Genomic DNA, 16,372 nt, shown 5'->3' with positions numbered 1-16,372 from the left:
CCTCCGGGCGCTGCGCCAAGGAGGCGGCAGGCCCCGCGGAGCCCGGGCCGGCCTTCAGCGAGTGCCTGGAGAGGCGGCAGATGCTGCACCACGCCGTGGCCTACACGGTGCCGTCGGGCCTGCCCGCCGGGCCGCCCCCGCCCCTCAGCACAGCCGCCGGCTCCTTCCCCTGCCTGCAGCTGCACGCAGGCCCCGACGGGCTGTGCCCGCTGCAGGACAAAGTCCCCCGGGACCTGAAGGCCAGCGGGCCCACCTTCGTGCCTTCCGTGGGACACCTGGCCGACAAGAGCCGCCCCTTCCAAGCAGCTGAGGCCTGTGCAGTGGCAGGTGAGGGCAAAGACCGGCACCTTGATGGGGCCTTGGCCCCGGAACACGCTGTGCCCTATGGGGTCTCCTATGCCCACCTGAAAGCCGAGGGCAAGGCTGAGCGACGGCCTGGGGGCTTTGAGACAGCTCTCACCCCCCGGCTAAAGGGCCTGGAGTATCTCAACAGCACAGGCCCCGAGACCCCCTTCTCCGGGCTCCCCAAAGGTGGTCTGGACAAAAGCGGCTACTTTGAGCTGCCTGCCCACTCACAGGACTGTGCTCGGCCAGGTCACCAGGACCCGCTGGGTGGGAAGGTCACCCAGGCCTGCTGCACTTTAGATAAGACGGCCAGCAAGGAGGCCCCCTCGGGTCCCCCTGGGGCCCAGAAGGTGGCCCGGATCCGGCATCAGCAGCACTTGGTGACCCCTGAGGTGGAGCCGGGGGGCAGCGGGGCTGAAGCCAAGCGCAAGTCCTTGGAGCTGGCATCTCTGGGCTATGGCGGGCCCCACCTGCCCCCGTGGAGCATCCAGTCGGGCCAGGGCGCTGCCATGGCCATTGGCGAGGAGCACAAGGGCAGCACGTACCTGGACCCCTTCAGCGGCAGCCTGCAGCAGGCTGCCCTCCTGCCCCAGGATCTGCCTGCCCCGCCCGACGAGGTCTCGGCCATGAAGAACCTGCTCAAGTACAGCAACCAAGCGCTGGTCGTCGGCCAGAAGGCGCCCTTCGTGGGCCTGGGCGGCCTCAAGGCCAGCTGCGCCCAGCAGGATGTGAAGTTCCCGGCCTCCAAAGGCCCGGCCCAGGCCCCGGGCGAGGCAGAGAGGCCCGACTGTGCCCGAAGCCGGGAACACGACACCCCACACAGTGACTCGGAAGTGAGGCAGCCTCCCGTGGGCATCGCGGTGGCCTTGTCCCGGCAGAAGGACACGGTGAGCCGGCCTGAGACAGCCTATGGCGCCAACACCGGGCGGCAGGGCCGGGCAGCCCCTGCCTTCAAAGGTAGGCCCCTGCGCGGTGGGGTGGGCGACAGGGAGTGTGGCCGACCTGCCCTCGTTTGCCCATCTGGAGCTCACAAGGGGCGAGCCCTGGACTCGCCGCCGTCCCCTCCCCACGTCTGCAGCCCTGTCCCTCGCAGGGCTGACAGGGCCGCCCCCATCCCTCGAACCCACCAGTTCCCCACACCTGCCTTCGGCAGAACCCCCGAGGCCCCCACGGCGGGAGACCCTCCCTCGGTTTATCGGTCCCCTTGGCTCAAAGTGGGTTCCCTGCTTGCTTTAGCCTCTGGCTCCCTGGCCACCGCAACACCCGTGCCTCTGCCCTGTCCGACCCGCGCAGCAGGCGGTGCGCCCCGCCCCACCCACGCCCTGGACCTGGAGGCAGAGGAGGAGAGGGCGCGCCTGGCCGAGGACCGTCTGGGGCTCGCCGGCCGGGAGCTCCTGCTCCAGTAAGAACAGGAGTTTGGCCTTTGGGGGGCAGGGGGGAGGTCAGGCTTCGTGGCAGGGCTGCGCACCCCCCACCCCGGCTTTTGTTGGGGTTTCTGCCCATGTCTAGGGGAGCCCTCCGAACTTTTCCCTCCACTGTCGGGGCCCTGCCAGGCGGACGTCCACAGGATGGGGTAGAAGCGGTGGTGGGTGGCCAGGCGGTGGTGCTGAGCCCCCTCCACCCTGCGCACAGGGACAAGGACCGCCTGGAGTTCTCCCGGATCCACCCGCCGGGCGGCTGCCCCGGAGACCTGGCCCCTCACCTCATGATCGCCAGCGGCTCCTCCCTGCCGAGCGGCCAGCTGGGCGGGGACCCGGCCGCCCACCCCCACCCCGCCCACCCCCCGTGGCTGCCCCGCACCCGCAGCCCCTCCTTGTGGATGGGGGGACATTCCTACGGTCAGTGCTCCCCAGGCAGCGGGGTGGGGGGTGGGGTCCAGTCAGGACGCCTGGGGCAGGGCACGCATCCTCCCGGGGCTGGGCGGCTGGGGCTGGGCTGGGGCTCAGCCTGCTGTGGGAGGCCGGAGAGCAGCAGGGCCCAGGGCTGCACACGCGCTGATGACCGGGCCGTGGCTCCCCAGGCCTCGGGCACCCCGCCCTGCACCAGAACCTGCCCCCCGGCTTCGCCGCCTCTGTGCCCTCCGTCTTCCCCCTCTCCCAGGACAGCCCTGCACAGCTCGTCATCCTGCCCTCGGAGCCCACACCCCACACAGCCCCCCACGCGCTTGGTAAGAGGCTCCCGGGCAGGCTGTTTCATGGGGGGGTTGTCGGAAGTGGGTCTGAAGAAGGGAGCAGGCCACGTGGCGGTGGGGCAGTGGGGCGGGGCCCTGGAGGTAAAGGAAGGGTAGGGGCGGGGCCGGCTCTGGAGGCTGGGGACCAGGCCCTGCACCGGTCCTGGCCCCGTCTGCCTGAGGGCTCATCTGGCCCTCCCCACAGCTGATGTCATGGACCAGGCCTCACTGTGGCCCCCCATGTATGGGGGCCGGGGCCCCACCTCCCACGTGCAGCACCCCGGCCAGCTCCCTGTGTACTCAAGGTCCCAGCTCCTGCGCCAGCAAGAGCTCTATGCCCTGCAGCAGCAGCAGCAGCAGCAGCAGCGGGCAGCGCCCACCCAGGTACCCGCCCCAGGCCACCCCCAGCTGGGACCCCGAGATGCCCTGAGCCGGGAGTCCAGCCGGCTGAGCCTTTCCCGCCCCCTAACAGCGAAAGCCCGAGGACCACCTGGAGCAGGAGGAGCCCGCCCAGGAGAAGACCCTGAAGCCCACCCACAAGCCAGTTGCCTTAACCCCCACAGCCAAGGCCACCCCCTCACCTGCCACTACAGGCCCTGCCAAGCTGTCCCCTTGCTGCCACTCGCCCACCCCGAAGCCCCCCGCTGGCTGCCCCACACCGCCACCGCGTCCCGGCGCCTCGTGCACTTTATCCGTCCGCCCCTCGGGCAGCCCCGGGCCCGGCTCCAAGCTGCCCGGCTCCGAGGACAAGAGTGGGGAGGCCCGGCCGTCGGGAGCCAACCTGAGCACGTTGGAACCAGGTGAGAGTGGGCAGCGCCCCCTTCCACTCAGGGGCCTTTCTCCACTTCTGGGTGGGCAGAGCTGAATGGAGGGGGCTGCCTAGTTTGGTACCTGCAAAGGCCCCTGGGAGGGCCCAGAAAGTTATTGCTTGTCCTTCCCCATCCAAAATCCCGGATGACCCACGTGGTGAGCACTGAGGGGCCCCACCAGGGCCTCCCCAGCTCCTGGCAGATGGGGCAGGACGAGGGCTGGGTGCAGCTGACCAGCTGTGGGGGCGACGAACAACAAAGTACCTGGCCCGCTGGGGACAGTGGCAGGGCCTGGGCACAGCTGCGGGGGCGAGGGAGCTCCTCCTGGGCCGTTTGGGCCCCTGCGGCGCCCCACCCACCTGTCGCCCCCCACCCTTGGCTCTTGCTCTCCCTGAGCAAGGCCCTGCATTTGCGCGGCAAACCGGAGTGGCGAATGGAAAACCCGCCCCGATCCCACGATAAGGAGACTGAGCCGACAGAGGTTGTGTTTCTGTTGCGGGGGGGGGGTTAGGGTTTTGGGGGGTGGTTGCTAGTTTTTTCTCTCCTCGTTGTTTTGGGTTTTTTTCATGCGCTAATGGGGCATGCCTTTGACAGGCTGCCGGCTCATTCTGGTTCTGGGAAAGCTGTGGTTCAAGTTTCTTGTTTTAAACCGCCCCCCTTCTGGTTAGCCACACCATGCTGTGCCCCTGAGGGCCCCTGCAGACCCCTGTGGACCCTTGGGGCGGCAGGAGCTGAGAGGGTCACAGGCGTCTGGACGGAGCGGGTGTCCTGGGCTGGGGCCTGGGGGCCTGGCTCCGGGGACCTCCTCGCCCGCCCTCCAGTGCTCCTCTCAGTGTAACATGCTCCCCATGCCCTGTTTCCAAGGCAGAGGGCAGGCTGGGACCTCCCTCGCAGCTGGGAGTGGGAGACTGGGGGCGACCCTCCCCGAATCTGTGGCAGGCCCCCCCGCGCCCCCAGCTGCCCTCACCTATGACACCCCCTCTTTCACAGACCTGCCTCCCGGATGCACGCGCCCTGTGGCCAGCTCGGGCTTCTCCCTGTCCCCCAGCGTGCACTCTCCTGACCTCTCGGACCCCAAAACTATGCAAACTGCAGCCCCCAGGGTCCAGCCTGAGCCAGCGAGGACGTTACTACCCGGGGAGCTGCCCCCCCGAAGCCCCCACGGCCCACAGGAGCCGGGGTTGCCCTCGGGGGCCAGGGAGGCCACCCAGGACCTTGCCACCACCCCCCACCCTGCCGAGCAGGGACCCCTGGGGAAGGCGGCAGACCTCAGCCCACTGGAGGGGCATCGAGAACTGCGTGGTGGGGCCCTCCTCGAGGGAGGGGGCCCCGCGGCCATCAGCCAGGCTCATTCTACTCAGGGAGGGGCTGCAGAGGAGGGGGCCGAGGTGGAGCGGGGTGCGGAGATGGGGCCAGGGCCCTCATCAGGGGCCAGCGCCCCGGCCCCGCAGCCGCCGGGAAGCCCCGGTGCCCTCAGTGAGGCCGGGCCGGGCAATCAGCAGGCCCCCAGGGAAGCGAAGCTGGAGCCGGGGGCTGAGTATCTGGAGGACGAACTGGAGGAGGAGGGCCAGGCACCAGCTTCCAAGAACAGCCCCCTGCCCAGGGCACTCCGGGGCCTGGATGCCCTGGTGGCAGCCACCATCGACCTGGGGGACCTGCCAGGGATCAGCCCGCTGGACCCAGAGCTTGCTGCCGCCCCTGGGCCCCCTCGAACCGCCCCCTCGCCCTGTAGCTCAGGGATTCACGGAATTACCCTACTCAGTGAGCTGGCCGACCTGGAGATGCAGCAGCAGAGGAGGGGGCCCGGCCTGCGAGGTAAGCACCGCCCCGTGAACACTCCGGGGCCCCTGAAGCTGCACTCTGGGCGCCGGGACTGCACCCTGACCCTGGTTTCAGAAGCACAGTGTTTGGGTCAGCAACCCCCCCTTGCTGCGCCCTGTGGGGGACTCACAGTTGTCCCAAAATGCTGTCCCCTGGTCGCATATAAGGACGCCAAGACCCTCGGGGGGTGAGGTGGCTAAACTGGGGCCTTGCAGCCAGGAAAGCAGAGGAAAGCTTGTGGGCATCGAGCCCCAGCCTCCCGCCGTCTCGCGCCGGGTGGCTCCTGGCCTGAGGTCTCCAGGGCTCCGCTTCGGCCACATCGGCTCTGGCCTCCCAGGCCCAGGGGAAGTGGTCCAAGGCTGATCACATGTCCCCCAAAATTTCACCAGGGCTGGGGGCTGGGGTTCCCGTCGTGTCTGCCCCCGGGCTGATCTGTGGGTTGAGATGCTTGTGGGCTCCTGGCCCCCAGAGGGGCCCCAGGGTGTGGGTATAGGACCTGGTGCCACCCCAAGGTGAGCCCTGGACTAGAGCCCGTGGGGACCCCACGCGGGCCGGCCCTGCTCCCTGGCGCTCTGCTGGGAGACCCCCCTCCCTGCCAGAGCAGTAGCCCTAATGAGGCCCCCGAGGAAACCCTCACGGGGGAGCACGCGCGGCCAGGCATCGTGAGTGCTGGTATTTATAGACAGAGCCCAACAAAGTTCTCACAGCTTGCCCACTTGTTTTCCTGATGCGCGGAGCTCTCTGCTGCCTGCCACAGGCGCCTTTTGTGCTATTTGGAGATAAAGCAAATGTTCTCGTAAAGTTCCTTTCCCCAGAGGCCTCTGTGTCGCTCTTCCTGTCCACCTAGACGGGCCCACCGCTGTGCCAAGGGCTCTTTGCCGGGGAGCACCCCCTTGTGGGCTCCCAGCTGGACCCCTAGGAGGGCCTAAGCTAGAGCCCCGGGCTGTAGGCTGAGCAGGGGAGCCGCGGGCGGGGCCTGTGCTGCCGGGACCCACCACGTGAGCGCGGCTGGCACGAGAGTGCTGAGCGGATGCCGGGGCCCAGTGTGTGCGGCCACCCAGCCTGTGCATGTGAGCGCCTGCTGGGCCGAGGCCCATTCATTGAAGGCTGCTCACGTGGGGACCACGTGAGTCCCGTGTGGGCGGTGCAGCTGCGGCCCAGGCCAGGTGCCTCCGTCCCTAGGGGGTGCTGTGGGCTGAGGGAGACGCACGGCCAGGCCTCCACGCCCCACTCCTCTCCCAGAGCCCCCAGGCCCCCCTCCCCTCTTGAAGCCCCCAGGCCCCCCCTCCGCTCCCAGAGTCTCCAGGCCCCATCCTGTCCTCTGTCCCAGTTAAGGGCCAGTCTGCACAGACTCTCAGATCCAGAGCTGTTTCCCACGATCAGTGACCACCTTGCCTGAAATGAATTAGGAGACCGCAGCAAGACTCACAGAGGGAGAAAGTGGGAGAAGCATGTCCCAGGAAGCAGGGTCCCGAGGGCCAGCAGAGCCTCCTGTCCCTTCCTCCCCAGAAGGGACCCCCCGGACCCCCTCCAGGCCGGCCACGGCATTTGGTGGAAGGCCCCTGGGAAGTGGGGGTGAGGGGGTGAGCAGGTCCGCAGCCGAGCTGCGGTGGGGCAGGGGTTCAAACCCCAGGCCGCTTGCTCGTGGGCACCCTCACTGACCCGGGTGCTCCAAGCCCCTCAGCCCCACCCGGCACATCTCAGCTGCACGACTCTTGGCCTGCCCCCACCTGGGCTCAAGTCTGGGGGGGGGGGGGGTGCGGCCTCGGTGGGGGCACGGACCAGCCCTCAGACCTCCGTACCAGATGCAGGGACTTGGGCCCTAGGCTGAGCTCTGGGGTGCAAGAAGGGGGTATAGTCAGACCCTGTGCAAGTCTGGCCGCGGACGGGGAGGTCGGCAGGCAGGAGCCCAGCCCTGAGGCACCCAGAAACTCCACCCTTGGAGAGCCACCTGAGCCTTCCTTCTACCCTGGATGTTTGGGGAGTCCAGGCCCTGTCCCTCCCGGAGTGTGGATGCCTCTTTTTTCCTGAGTGAGCCTGAAATCCGGGTCTGCGGAGCTTCGGCTTGGCTGGGTAGTCTTGCCCCAGGCCCTTCTAGGGACGGCAGTTAGAGACCCGCCCACCCCTCCCCATCTCCCCACACCCACCGCCCCCTCCCCAGGCTCACGCACGGAGATTGCACCAGCACCAGCTCAGCCTGCGGATGGGGGCTGGGGCAGGGGAGCAAAGGAGCTGCTCAGTGACCACAGCAACCACAACAGACAGGACACCATGGGGACCTTGTCGCTGAACTAGGGCTTCCAGACAGCCCTGCCCTGGCTGCGGGTGGGGGAGCAGCCCACACCCTGGGAAGAGACCCCCTTGGCCTCCCCCTCCCTCCCACTCCCGCACCACCGGACACAGCCTCCCTCGGCCTCAGCACAGAGCTGCCGTCCAGGGGTCTCGGCTCCTGGCACCGCCTTACCGCTTTGTCCCATCGCTGGGGCCGGCTCACCCTGATGGCCGCGTGACACGGCTCCCCTTTGCCGTTAATGAGTATTTCACTGCTTGGGACCAGTTCTCCCTGCCTCTTGGTGCATGCTGTTCGTGCATGCTGTTCGTGCATTCATCTGTTCTGTCAGTGGGTCTCGGGGATTCTTACTCTCTCTGGCCGGTTGTAATCCGCCGCTCTCACTAGGTCATTGGCCCCATGGAGTTGTCTCCGATGCGGCCGCTGCAGCCGCCCCATGTGCACCCCCGCACGTCCCTGACTTCCTGAGCACCTCCTGTGGCTCACCACCCACCGCCCCGCCCCTGGAAACAGATATTTCTCCGAGGAGAAAGGGAGAGCCTGGTTCTTTTCCTGGGAGGTGGAATTAGAAGCCAAGTTCAGGGTGTTAGATGTGCTCATTGCCACTGGGGTAGCACTGCTCCCAGCCACCTCGGAGGGCAGAACTGTACGTTCTGAAAATCACAACTGCCCACTGATGGTCTGAGCCCCAGCATCCTGTCTAACCCGCCGGGCTCCTGCTGGCCCGCTCCCCTTCCCTGGCGGGGGCTCCTCATGGGACCAGCTTGCCCATGCACGCCTGACTCCCCACCTTTGCCACCACCCTGCCCTGTCCTGAGTCTGTCCGCTCCAGGCCTCACCCCTGAGTGGACCCTGCCCTCCACTGGCTCAGCTCTGACCCTGCACTGGGCCGTCCCTCTCACCCCACTTTTCATGAGTCTGGGAGCGGCAGGAAGCGCACGAGCACTTTCTGTTTGAAGCCTGATAAGCCACCACCCTCTATGAGACGGTGCGGGCGCTCCCCCTGGGGCTGTGCTGTCCCCTCTGGCCTGGCCCACGGCAGCCAAGGGGCACTTCTCCCCTCCCCGGAGCTGAGGCAGGGTGCTCGGGGTGCCCCTGTGCCGTCTCGCGGTGCCCAGCACCTCACCCTGGTCCTTGGTCCTCGTGTCCCGAGGAGCAGGGCAGCCTGGAGGGTCTGGGCCGTACTGAGACGCAGGCTGACAACCGGAGCCTCTTTGAGGGGCAGAACGTGCCCGCCCCCCGCACGCACACTGACTCTCGTGCCCCCCGCAGAGGAAGAGGACGCGCTGGCATTCGACCTGCAGCGCCTGGCCACCCTGGCCTCCGCCTGGTCCCTGGTGGAGGCCGCTGGCTGGGACAGCGCCTCTGCCTCCGCCCAGCCTCCAGCTGCCGACCCCTGCAGGGCTCCCACACTCACCCCCCGCATGCAGATCCTGCAACGGAAGGACACCTGGACCCCCAAGACCAAGCCTGTGAGTGGGGGGACCCTGGCCGCCCCCTGCGATACAGCCCAAGGGGAGCCCTGAGCACCCCCGCTGGCCGGGCTCACAGGCCCCTGTGCCCCGCCCCCCCCACCAGGTATGCCCACTGAAGGCCGCCATCGACCGGCTGGACACGCAGGAAGTGGAGATGCGCGTGCAGCTGGCGGAGCTGCAGCGGCGCTACAAGGAGAAGCAGCGGGAGCTGGCGCGTCTGCAGCGCAGGCACGAGCATGAGTACGGCCCGGGGCCGGCAGCCGGGTGGGCCGGGCCGCAGCAGGGGCCAGGCACATGGCATGGCCCTGGCTGGCACAGCGTGGCCCAGGACCACTGCCTCGGGGTCAGGGAGTGACCCCACACATGCCAGGCTGAGCTGGGCTGGAGGCTGGGGTCCCGGATGGCCCCCAGAGGCCATGGGTAGGGTGGGCCAAGCAGAGAAACCAGCCCTCCATTTGAGGGCCCAGCTCCCCATGTCTCGGGAGGGCCTGCCCTGCCCCTGCAGCCCTCCAGGGCCAGTGCCCTCTGCTGGACCTCCGGCAGGGGCCCAGGGTGGGCACAAGCCTCTGAGCACCCCTACCCCATGCCTGCAGGAGAGAGGAGAGCTCACGCAGCCCCGCGAGGCGGGGGCCAGGCCGGCCGAGAAAGCGCAAGTACCCCAGCTTGCTGCCCGCCCTGCGCCCTGGGGGCCAGCTCCCCAGGGGCGACGGCAAGAAAGTCAAGTAAGTCCCGGGTGTGTGGGGTGCCCCAGGCTGGGGCTGTGCGGGGCGGGGCCGGGGCGGGCCCAGGGTGCCCTCGAAGCCCCTCTCTGCATCCCCCCCCCCCCCGCTGCTGCCGGCCCCTTCTCAAGCTCCCCCTGAGGACCTGCACGTCCCTCCCAGAACCGTAGCCAGCCTCCAGCTGGCTGCAGACCGCCCCCCCCGCCCTGCGCTGGGCCTGGAGCATGGCCACACCGGGTCCACACACCTGGCCGTGGCATCGCCCCCGCCGGCGCCCAGTCCCCGAGGGTGCCAGGCGGCGTAGCGGAAAAGCCTCTCTCTCTGCACCGTGTAACACCGTCGGTCACGCCGCGGTGCTGCGCACGCTGCCGGCACGGTGTTATTATCCATTACCCGCCCGGCGCACTCGTTGGCACGCTCCCGGGCCGGGCATAATTGTCCTTCTCGGCTACAAATTGCCTCTCCCGGCAGACCTATTTGCATAAATCCAACGAGCTGCTCCAAACGCGATTGGCGAGCGTGTGTGCGCGCTGCATCAATCCTGATGATTTGGTAATAATAGTTAAATCGGCACTAAATGGTTCCTTCAATTAAGACAGAGGCAAAAAATTAATCTCAGGGCTTTATGTCACAAAACATTAGCAAATGCAGAGAAGGTTACAGGGAGGGGGGTTCGCATCGCCTGTGGGCGGTGGCGGGGATAGGCCATATGGCTGGGGGGTCTCCCGGAGCTGTCCCTCCCCCCGCTGCCCAGGTGTCCCCAGCCAGGGGACTCCCGGGCTCTCCCTTTGAGAAGCAGCCAATGCTATCGGGGCCTCTGGCCAAGGTAGGGCCCACCAAGGCCACCATCTGGCCAGTGGCCAAGTCAGGGAGGGAGTCCTGGTGAGGCGGCCCGGCCCCAAGCACCCCCCTCCCCCCACCACCACCACCTCGCCCCGGGCTGGAAACCTGTCCTGGTACTGAACTGCAGCCACTTCCTCCTCTAAGCCCAGAACCCAGGCTGGAGGGTAGCAGCCTCCAGACAAGGAAGGACACTGAGTTCAGGACCCTCTCTCCTCAAGAATTGGGCTCCCTCCTGAACCCCCCCTCCAGGGCCATGCCCTGAGGTGGTTCCTAACAGACAGCTGGGACCAGGCAGGAAGTGGAAGGTTAGGGGAGGGGCAGAAGCAGCCTCACTGCTCAGCCCCTTCCTGCCCATGTCTGGCCCCACAAAGCCAGGGTCCTCAGCCTCCATCTGTGACTCCTTTTCATTAACACTGTGTGAGGGGGGAGGGGGCAGGTGACAGGCCCAGCCCCACACCTGCAGGACGTGGGGAAACCGGGACTTGGTGTCGGTAGACTCCCAGGCCACACCTGGGATGTGAGGGGGTTCAGGTTCCCCTCCCTCAAGACCTGGAATTAAGAACGGGGGTCCGAGCCTAGCAGTCAGGGTCCTTGGAGGCTGGGAGGCAGACCCTGGACATGAGTCTCTCTGGCCAGTGTGTCCCGTCCTCTTCCTGGCAGTGGCAGAGAGGGGGGACGGGACCCCATTCTCAGGAGCCTCTCTAACACCCTCCAAACTGGAGGCAGCTGGCTGTGGCACTCACTGAGGGCCAGCCTAGGATCTGCACGGGCCTCCCCCACCCTTGCAGAGAGCTAGAATAGTTCCTGGCCCCATTTCCCAGGTGTAAAGACTGAGGCCCCAGCTGGGCCACAGAGGCCCCAGCTGGCCCTGGCTCCTGAGTGGGCTGCCCCTCTCCGGCCAGCGAGAGGGCTGCGGGAAGCAGGTGCCCCGCTCAGCACCGGCTCGGGGGGGGGGGGGGGGCGCCTGGCAGCGTTGTGTGTGTTGAGGAGCCTGGGGCTTGAGTGCAGCCTTGTCTAGGAGAGGGGTGGGGGGGCACCCCTGCAGCTGGCCCCTGCCCAACCGCACCCCCACATGCCCCCAGGGCAGTGCGGTCAAGCCTGAGTCTGCTGTGTGCTGAGCTGCGGGGTGGCGACGAGCCTGCTAAGAAGCAAAGCCGCCTGGAGACCGGCGTCTATGTGGGCCTGCAGCCGGCCCCTGCGGTAAGCACCGGGCTCCGGGGCGCGGCCGGCCTCGGGGACCTCCCGGCAGAGCCCGGCCCTGAGCCTGCAGGTGCAACTGGGGGCTGGCGATGACCCGTGTCCCCGGCCTCCCCCCACCTCTGCTCACTCCAGCAGAAAGAAAGTGTGCGGTGTTACAGGTCACAGACTCCTTAGCGGTGAACCCACCGTGTTCTCTGTCACGGGCACCCGGTGTGCGGTGGGTGGCCTGGAGGCAGCTGTCCCCGACTTGAGCATGTTGTCACCTTGCCCATCCCTCCCAGAATAGACAGCTGGGCCCTCACGTCCGTCCCAATCTGGGAGGTACTGGGACCTGGAGTATGGGACAGGCACAAGGGCAGCAGGCTCTAGCGGCCGAGCCCTGTGCCCCCTTGGCCCCTTCAGAGGACAAGCGCTGAGGAAGCGCCACCTCTGAGCCGACGCTAGCAGAGGGCAGGCTGCAGGCCACGGGGCTGAGCGCAGCCACCCCCTTCCCGTTCACAGGAAAAGGTCCGGTGCAAGAGAAGTAGCGGTCAGGGCGAGCTGGCGTCCGCCATGGCCCACAAGGTGGCCCAGCTGAAGCCGAAGGTCAAGAGCAAGGGGCTGCCTGCTGGCCTCAGCCCCTTCAGGCGGAAGGAGGCCGCCCCAGGGGGCCGCATCCAGAAGAAGCTGTCGAGAGCCAAGAGCACCAAGGTGCCCGGGGCGGGTGGTGCCAGCAGGGAGCCGCCCGAGTTCCCAGCCCCGACGGCGGTGGCCGCGGCACGCGAGGCAGGCAAGTCGTCAGTCTGAGCGCCACGGCCGGGACCGCAGGCCCAGGTCTCGGCTTGTGGCACGTGGGGGACCCCAGGAGAACCTCCCCACTGGGGCAGCCGAGGAAGGAGACCCTTGCTCAGGGCTGAGCCTTGCCTTCCCTGGGGAGGGGTGGGGGAGGGGGACGAGGCCGCTGGACACATCCTGGAAAGAGGACTAAAAATAGCCCCTGTGCCGGCTGCCGCGCTTCCTGCGGGCTGACCCGGCGGGGTTATCGGGCCCCCAGCGAGCACACAGGGCCAGCGACAGAGCCGGAAAACGAGCCGCTTCCTCCCGACCAGGCCTGGCCCCACCCGCACCAAGCTGGAGCCTGAGAGAGAACAAAGGGAGGGGAAGCAGAAGCAGGAAGCCGGAGGGCAGTAGGGGCCTGGCTGCGGGGGGCAGGGGGATCCCCAGGCCCGCAAGGCTGGTGCACCACGGCCCAGGGCATGAGAGAGGAAAGGAGAAACAGGGAAAGGACGGTCAGAGGGGGGCTCCTGCCCTAACCCAGCCTCGTCCAAACACCCTCACCTGGACGCTGGCCCAGATGCCTGCCGGGCATCAGGCTAGGGCACCCGCGCCCCCCACCGCAGCCCCCCAGCCTATCCACGTGCACGAAGATGAAGAGATCCCCAGCCCAAAATGGTGTGGATGTCACACCAAGTCATGTGGGTCCCTGCCTTCCCCAGGCAATGGCTATGACAGCGAGAACGGCATAGATTTCTTGGGGACAGAGGCACCCCCCAAGGAGCCCGGGCTGGCGCTACATGGGGTAGCCAGTGTGGCCGTGCTGGGGCCCTCACCCTCTTCCGTGGTCAAGATGGAAGCCAACCAGAAGGCCAAGAAGAAGAAGGAGAGGCAGGGCTTACTAGGTAACGAGGAAGCCAGGGCGGGCTGGGGGCAGCCTGGTGGCTGGCGGGCCCAGCATCTGGGACCCCTGTGACGGCTGCCCTCTCCCCGCACAGGGGCCTGCCGCCTGTCCAGCCCAGAAAGTGAGGTCAAAGTCAAGAGGCGAACAGTGAAGGCCAAGGTGGGCACCAAGCTGGAACGGGCCCCAGGGCGCAGACCCCCAGGCGCACCAGGCAAAAAGAAAGCCAAGGGCAAGGCCAAAGGTGGCCTTCGGGCAGAGCCGGGGACCACCTCTAGCAGGGATGCCCTCTTCAGCCCCGCCCGCACTTTCCCCTGCCGAGAGGAGGGCAGCAAGCTGGCCAGCGAGCGCCTCAAAAGAGCCACACGGAAGAGCACAATCCTCCAGCCGGGGCTGCGGGTGAGTCTGCAGGCACCCCTGCTGCCAGGCATCCTGGCTCCTGGGCACCCAGGCATCCTGGCTCCGGGGCACCCCTGCTGCCAGGCACCCTGGCTCCTGGGCACCCAGGCATCCTGGCTCCGGGGCACCCCTGCTGCCAGGCACCCTGGCTCCTGGGCACCCAGGCATCCTGGCTCTGGGGCACCCCTGCTGCCAGGCACCCTGGCTCCTGGGCACCCAGGCATCCTGGCTCCGGGGCACCCCTGCTGCCAGGCACCCTGGCTCTTGGGCACCCAGGCATCCTGGCTCCAGGGAACCCCTGCTGCTAGACCCCCTGCTACCAGGCACCCCAGCTACTGGCCATCCTGGTGGTCTGGGGCTCCCCAGGTGGGTGCCAGATGCAAAAGGAGCCTCCATCGCATTCTCCTTCCCTGCTCACTGTGGCCTGCCCTGGGGTGAGCAGGCACCACACCCCTGAACTCCCACTCAGGGTCATGCTCAGGGTCAGCCTGCACCACGCCCGGGGCTGGCTGTGAGCAGGGAGGCTGGGGCCCCCCCTCACCTCGGTTCCTTTCCTCCCGCCCCAACAGCGGAAGAACGGGGCCCTGTCCATTGCCCTGTCGCCACGCAACGCCAAGGCCATCCTGGGGAAGGGCAGGAAGGTGGGCAAGGTGAAAAGCAAGGCTGTCGGCAAGCAGGTAGCTTCCCCATCCCCCAGGCGCTCAGCCAGGGTGCAGACCTCTCCCATCCCCACCTCCAGAAGGAGTTGACCCCTCTGGCTCCCCAGGGCAAAGGCCGGGCAGTGAGTCGGCTGCTGGAGAGCTTTGCTGTGGAGGACGACTTTGCGTTTGACGACAACGGCAGCTTTGAGGAGGAGGAGGAGGAAGAGGAGGAGGAGGAGGAAGAGGAGGAGGAAGCAGAGGAAGAGCCGGCAGGGGCCAGCGGTCCTCTGAGCGCAGAGCAGAGCGCCGCCCTGGGTGAGTGGCCAGAGGGCGGGGCCTGCGCTGACACCCCGCCCCCTGGGCGCGCTCCTGCACCATCCACAGGGAGGCGCCCGGGAGGCGGGGGGCGGGCGGGGGCGGGGCCTGCGCTGACACCCTGTCCCCTCAGCGCGCTCCTGCACCATCCACAAGGAACACCTGCAGGACGGGCTGCCCGTGCTCGTCCCCAAGGAGGACAGTCTGCTGTATGCGGGCAGCGTCAGGACCCTGCAGCCCCCCGACATGTGAGGCCCCGGCGTGGGCAGGGAGGGCAGCGGGCCTGGGCCGGGGGTGGACGGCCCGGACCCCAGGCCCCTCTCACACTCCTGCCCCCCGCGTCCCACAGCTACAGCATCGTCATCGAAGGCGAGAGAGGCAACCGGCAGAGGATCTACTCACTGGAGCAGCTGCTGCAGGAGGCGGTGAGGGGACGGCCCCCATTCGCCCCGCCGCCCCGGGGAGGTGGGCCTGGCTGCACCCGTCCCTCCTGGGCCCCCGCGGCCCCACCTGCCCACTCACGCCCCACCGACCGCCGCCTGCCCGGTCCTGCAGGTGTTGGATGTCCGGCCACAGTCTAGCCGCTACCTCCCACCGGGCACGAGGGTCTGTGCCTACTGGAGCCAGAAGTCCCGTTGCCTGTATCCGGGCAACGTCGTCCGAGGTAAGTACCCCCCGCCCTGAAAGTTCCCCATGAGGCAGCCAGCACCCCTCTCTCCAGGCGGGGGATGTGGAGCCCCCAGGGTCTGACCGGTGGGTGAGCCAGCAGCAGGAGGCTGGGGGAGGTCCTGAGTCAATGCGTGTATGCCCCAGGTGGGGGTGATGGGCGGCGGTGCTTATGCTGCCCAGGCCAAGCTGCAGGAGGCGGCCAGGGGGCCATCTGTCTCCTGGCAGCTGTGGTGGCAGCCCCGAGGTTGAATATGACGGGGGCAGAATTGTCCCCGTGCTGTTTATCAGGCGCCAGGAGCCCATCCTGCCCTGTGCAGGCCACCTGGCCGCCAGGCAGAGCCGTGAGGGCCCTGACGGGGGCCTCGTCCCCAGGTGCCTGCAGTGACGAAGAGGGGGACGTGGACTCCGTGGTTGTGGAGTTTGATGACGGGGACACCGGCCACATCGCCGTCTCCAACATCAGGCTGTTACCTCCGGACTTCAAAATCCAGTGTGAGCGTGGGGGGGCGGGGCCGCCAGGGTGGGACACCTCCCCGTGGAGCCAGCCCCCAGGGCACAGCGCTGAGGCCACGCGTCCACCCTACAGGCACCGAGCCCTCGCCCGCCCTGCTGGTGTCCAGCAGCTGCCGGAGGACCAAGAAAGCCTCCTTCGAGGCCCCTCCCCCCAGTGAGGCCACCACCCCCAGCCTGTCCCCCAAGGCCCACGAAGGCCCTGAAGCCTCCAAGACCCCGGGGAAGAAATCCATCAGCAAAGACAAAGCCGGTACTCGTGGGACCACTGAGAACCCTGGTGCGGGGGTCCCCTCGGGGGTATGGGGGGCCGCAGGGCGGGGGAGGGTGGAGCGGGATGGGGGGGTGCCCCTGACCATACCTGGCCTCCCCGCAGGCAAAGCGGAGCTCCTGAGCCCGGGCGCCAAGCCCCCCGCCGGGGCCTCGGACCACTTCCTGGGCCGCAGGGGCAGCCCGCTGCTGAGCTGGTCGGCGGTGGCGCAGACGAAGCGGAAGGCGGCGGCCGCGGGCAG

The 16,372-nt window shown here is 67.9% G+C and overlaps 1 protein-coding gene across 1 annotated transcript in view; it reads left to right on the top strand.

The window, feature by feature from the left end:
* BAHCC1 (BAH domain and coiled-coil containing 1) overlaps positions 1–16,372 on the top strand; it is a 35,886-nt gene that overhangs the window by 14,441 nt on the left and 5,073 nt on the right. The window contains 23 exon segments of the mRNA XM_029927113.1: positions 1–1,302; positions 1,582–1,747; positions 1,978–2,183; positions 2,366–2,512; positions 2,721–2,899; positions 2,988–3,315; positions 4,315–5,139; positions 8,708–8,907; positions 9,014–9,150; positions 9,504–9,632; positions 11,555–11,672; positions 12,174–12,441; positions 13,148–13,330; positions 13,424–13,725; positions 14,295–14,402; positions 14,492–14,681; positions 14,815–14,929; positions 15,031–15,106; positions 15,237–15,345; positions 15,723–15,842; positions 15,937–16,113; positions 16,237–16,368; positions 16,371–16,372. The exon segment at positions 1–1,302 is cut by the window's left edge and continues 14 nt beyond it; the exon segment at positions 16,371–16,372 is cut by the window's right edge and continues 993 nt beyond it. Coding sequence (XP_029782973.1) covers positions 1–1,302; positions 1,582–1,747; positions 1,978–2,183; positions 2,366–2,512; positions 2,721–2,899; positions 2,988–3,315; positions 4,315–5,139; positions 8,708–8,907; positions 9,014–9,150; positions 9,504–9,632; positions 11,555–11,672; positions 12,174–12,441; positions 13,148–13,330; positions 13,424–13,725; positions 14,295–14,402; positions 14,492–14,681; positions 14,815–14,929; positions 15,031–15,106; positions 15,237–15,345; positions 15,723–15,842; positions 15,937–16,113; positions 16,237–16,368; positions 16,371–16,372 — 5,519 coding nt within the window.

Source organism: Suricata suricatta, chromosome 17 (assembly GCF_006229205.1).
Source record: "Suricata suricatta isolate VVHF042 chromosome 17, meerkat_22Aug2017_6uvM2_HiC, whole genome shotgun sequence".
In the NCBI taxonomy this organism is placed as follows: domain Eukaryota; kingdom Metazoa; phylum Chordata; class Mammalia; order Carnivora; family Herpestidae; genus Suricata; species Suricata suricatta.
The sequence above is the reverse complement of the archived record's forward strand: the minus strand, read 5'-3'. Positions and strand labels throughout refer to the sequence as shown.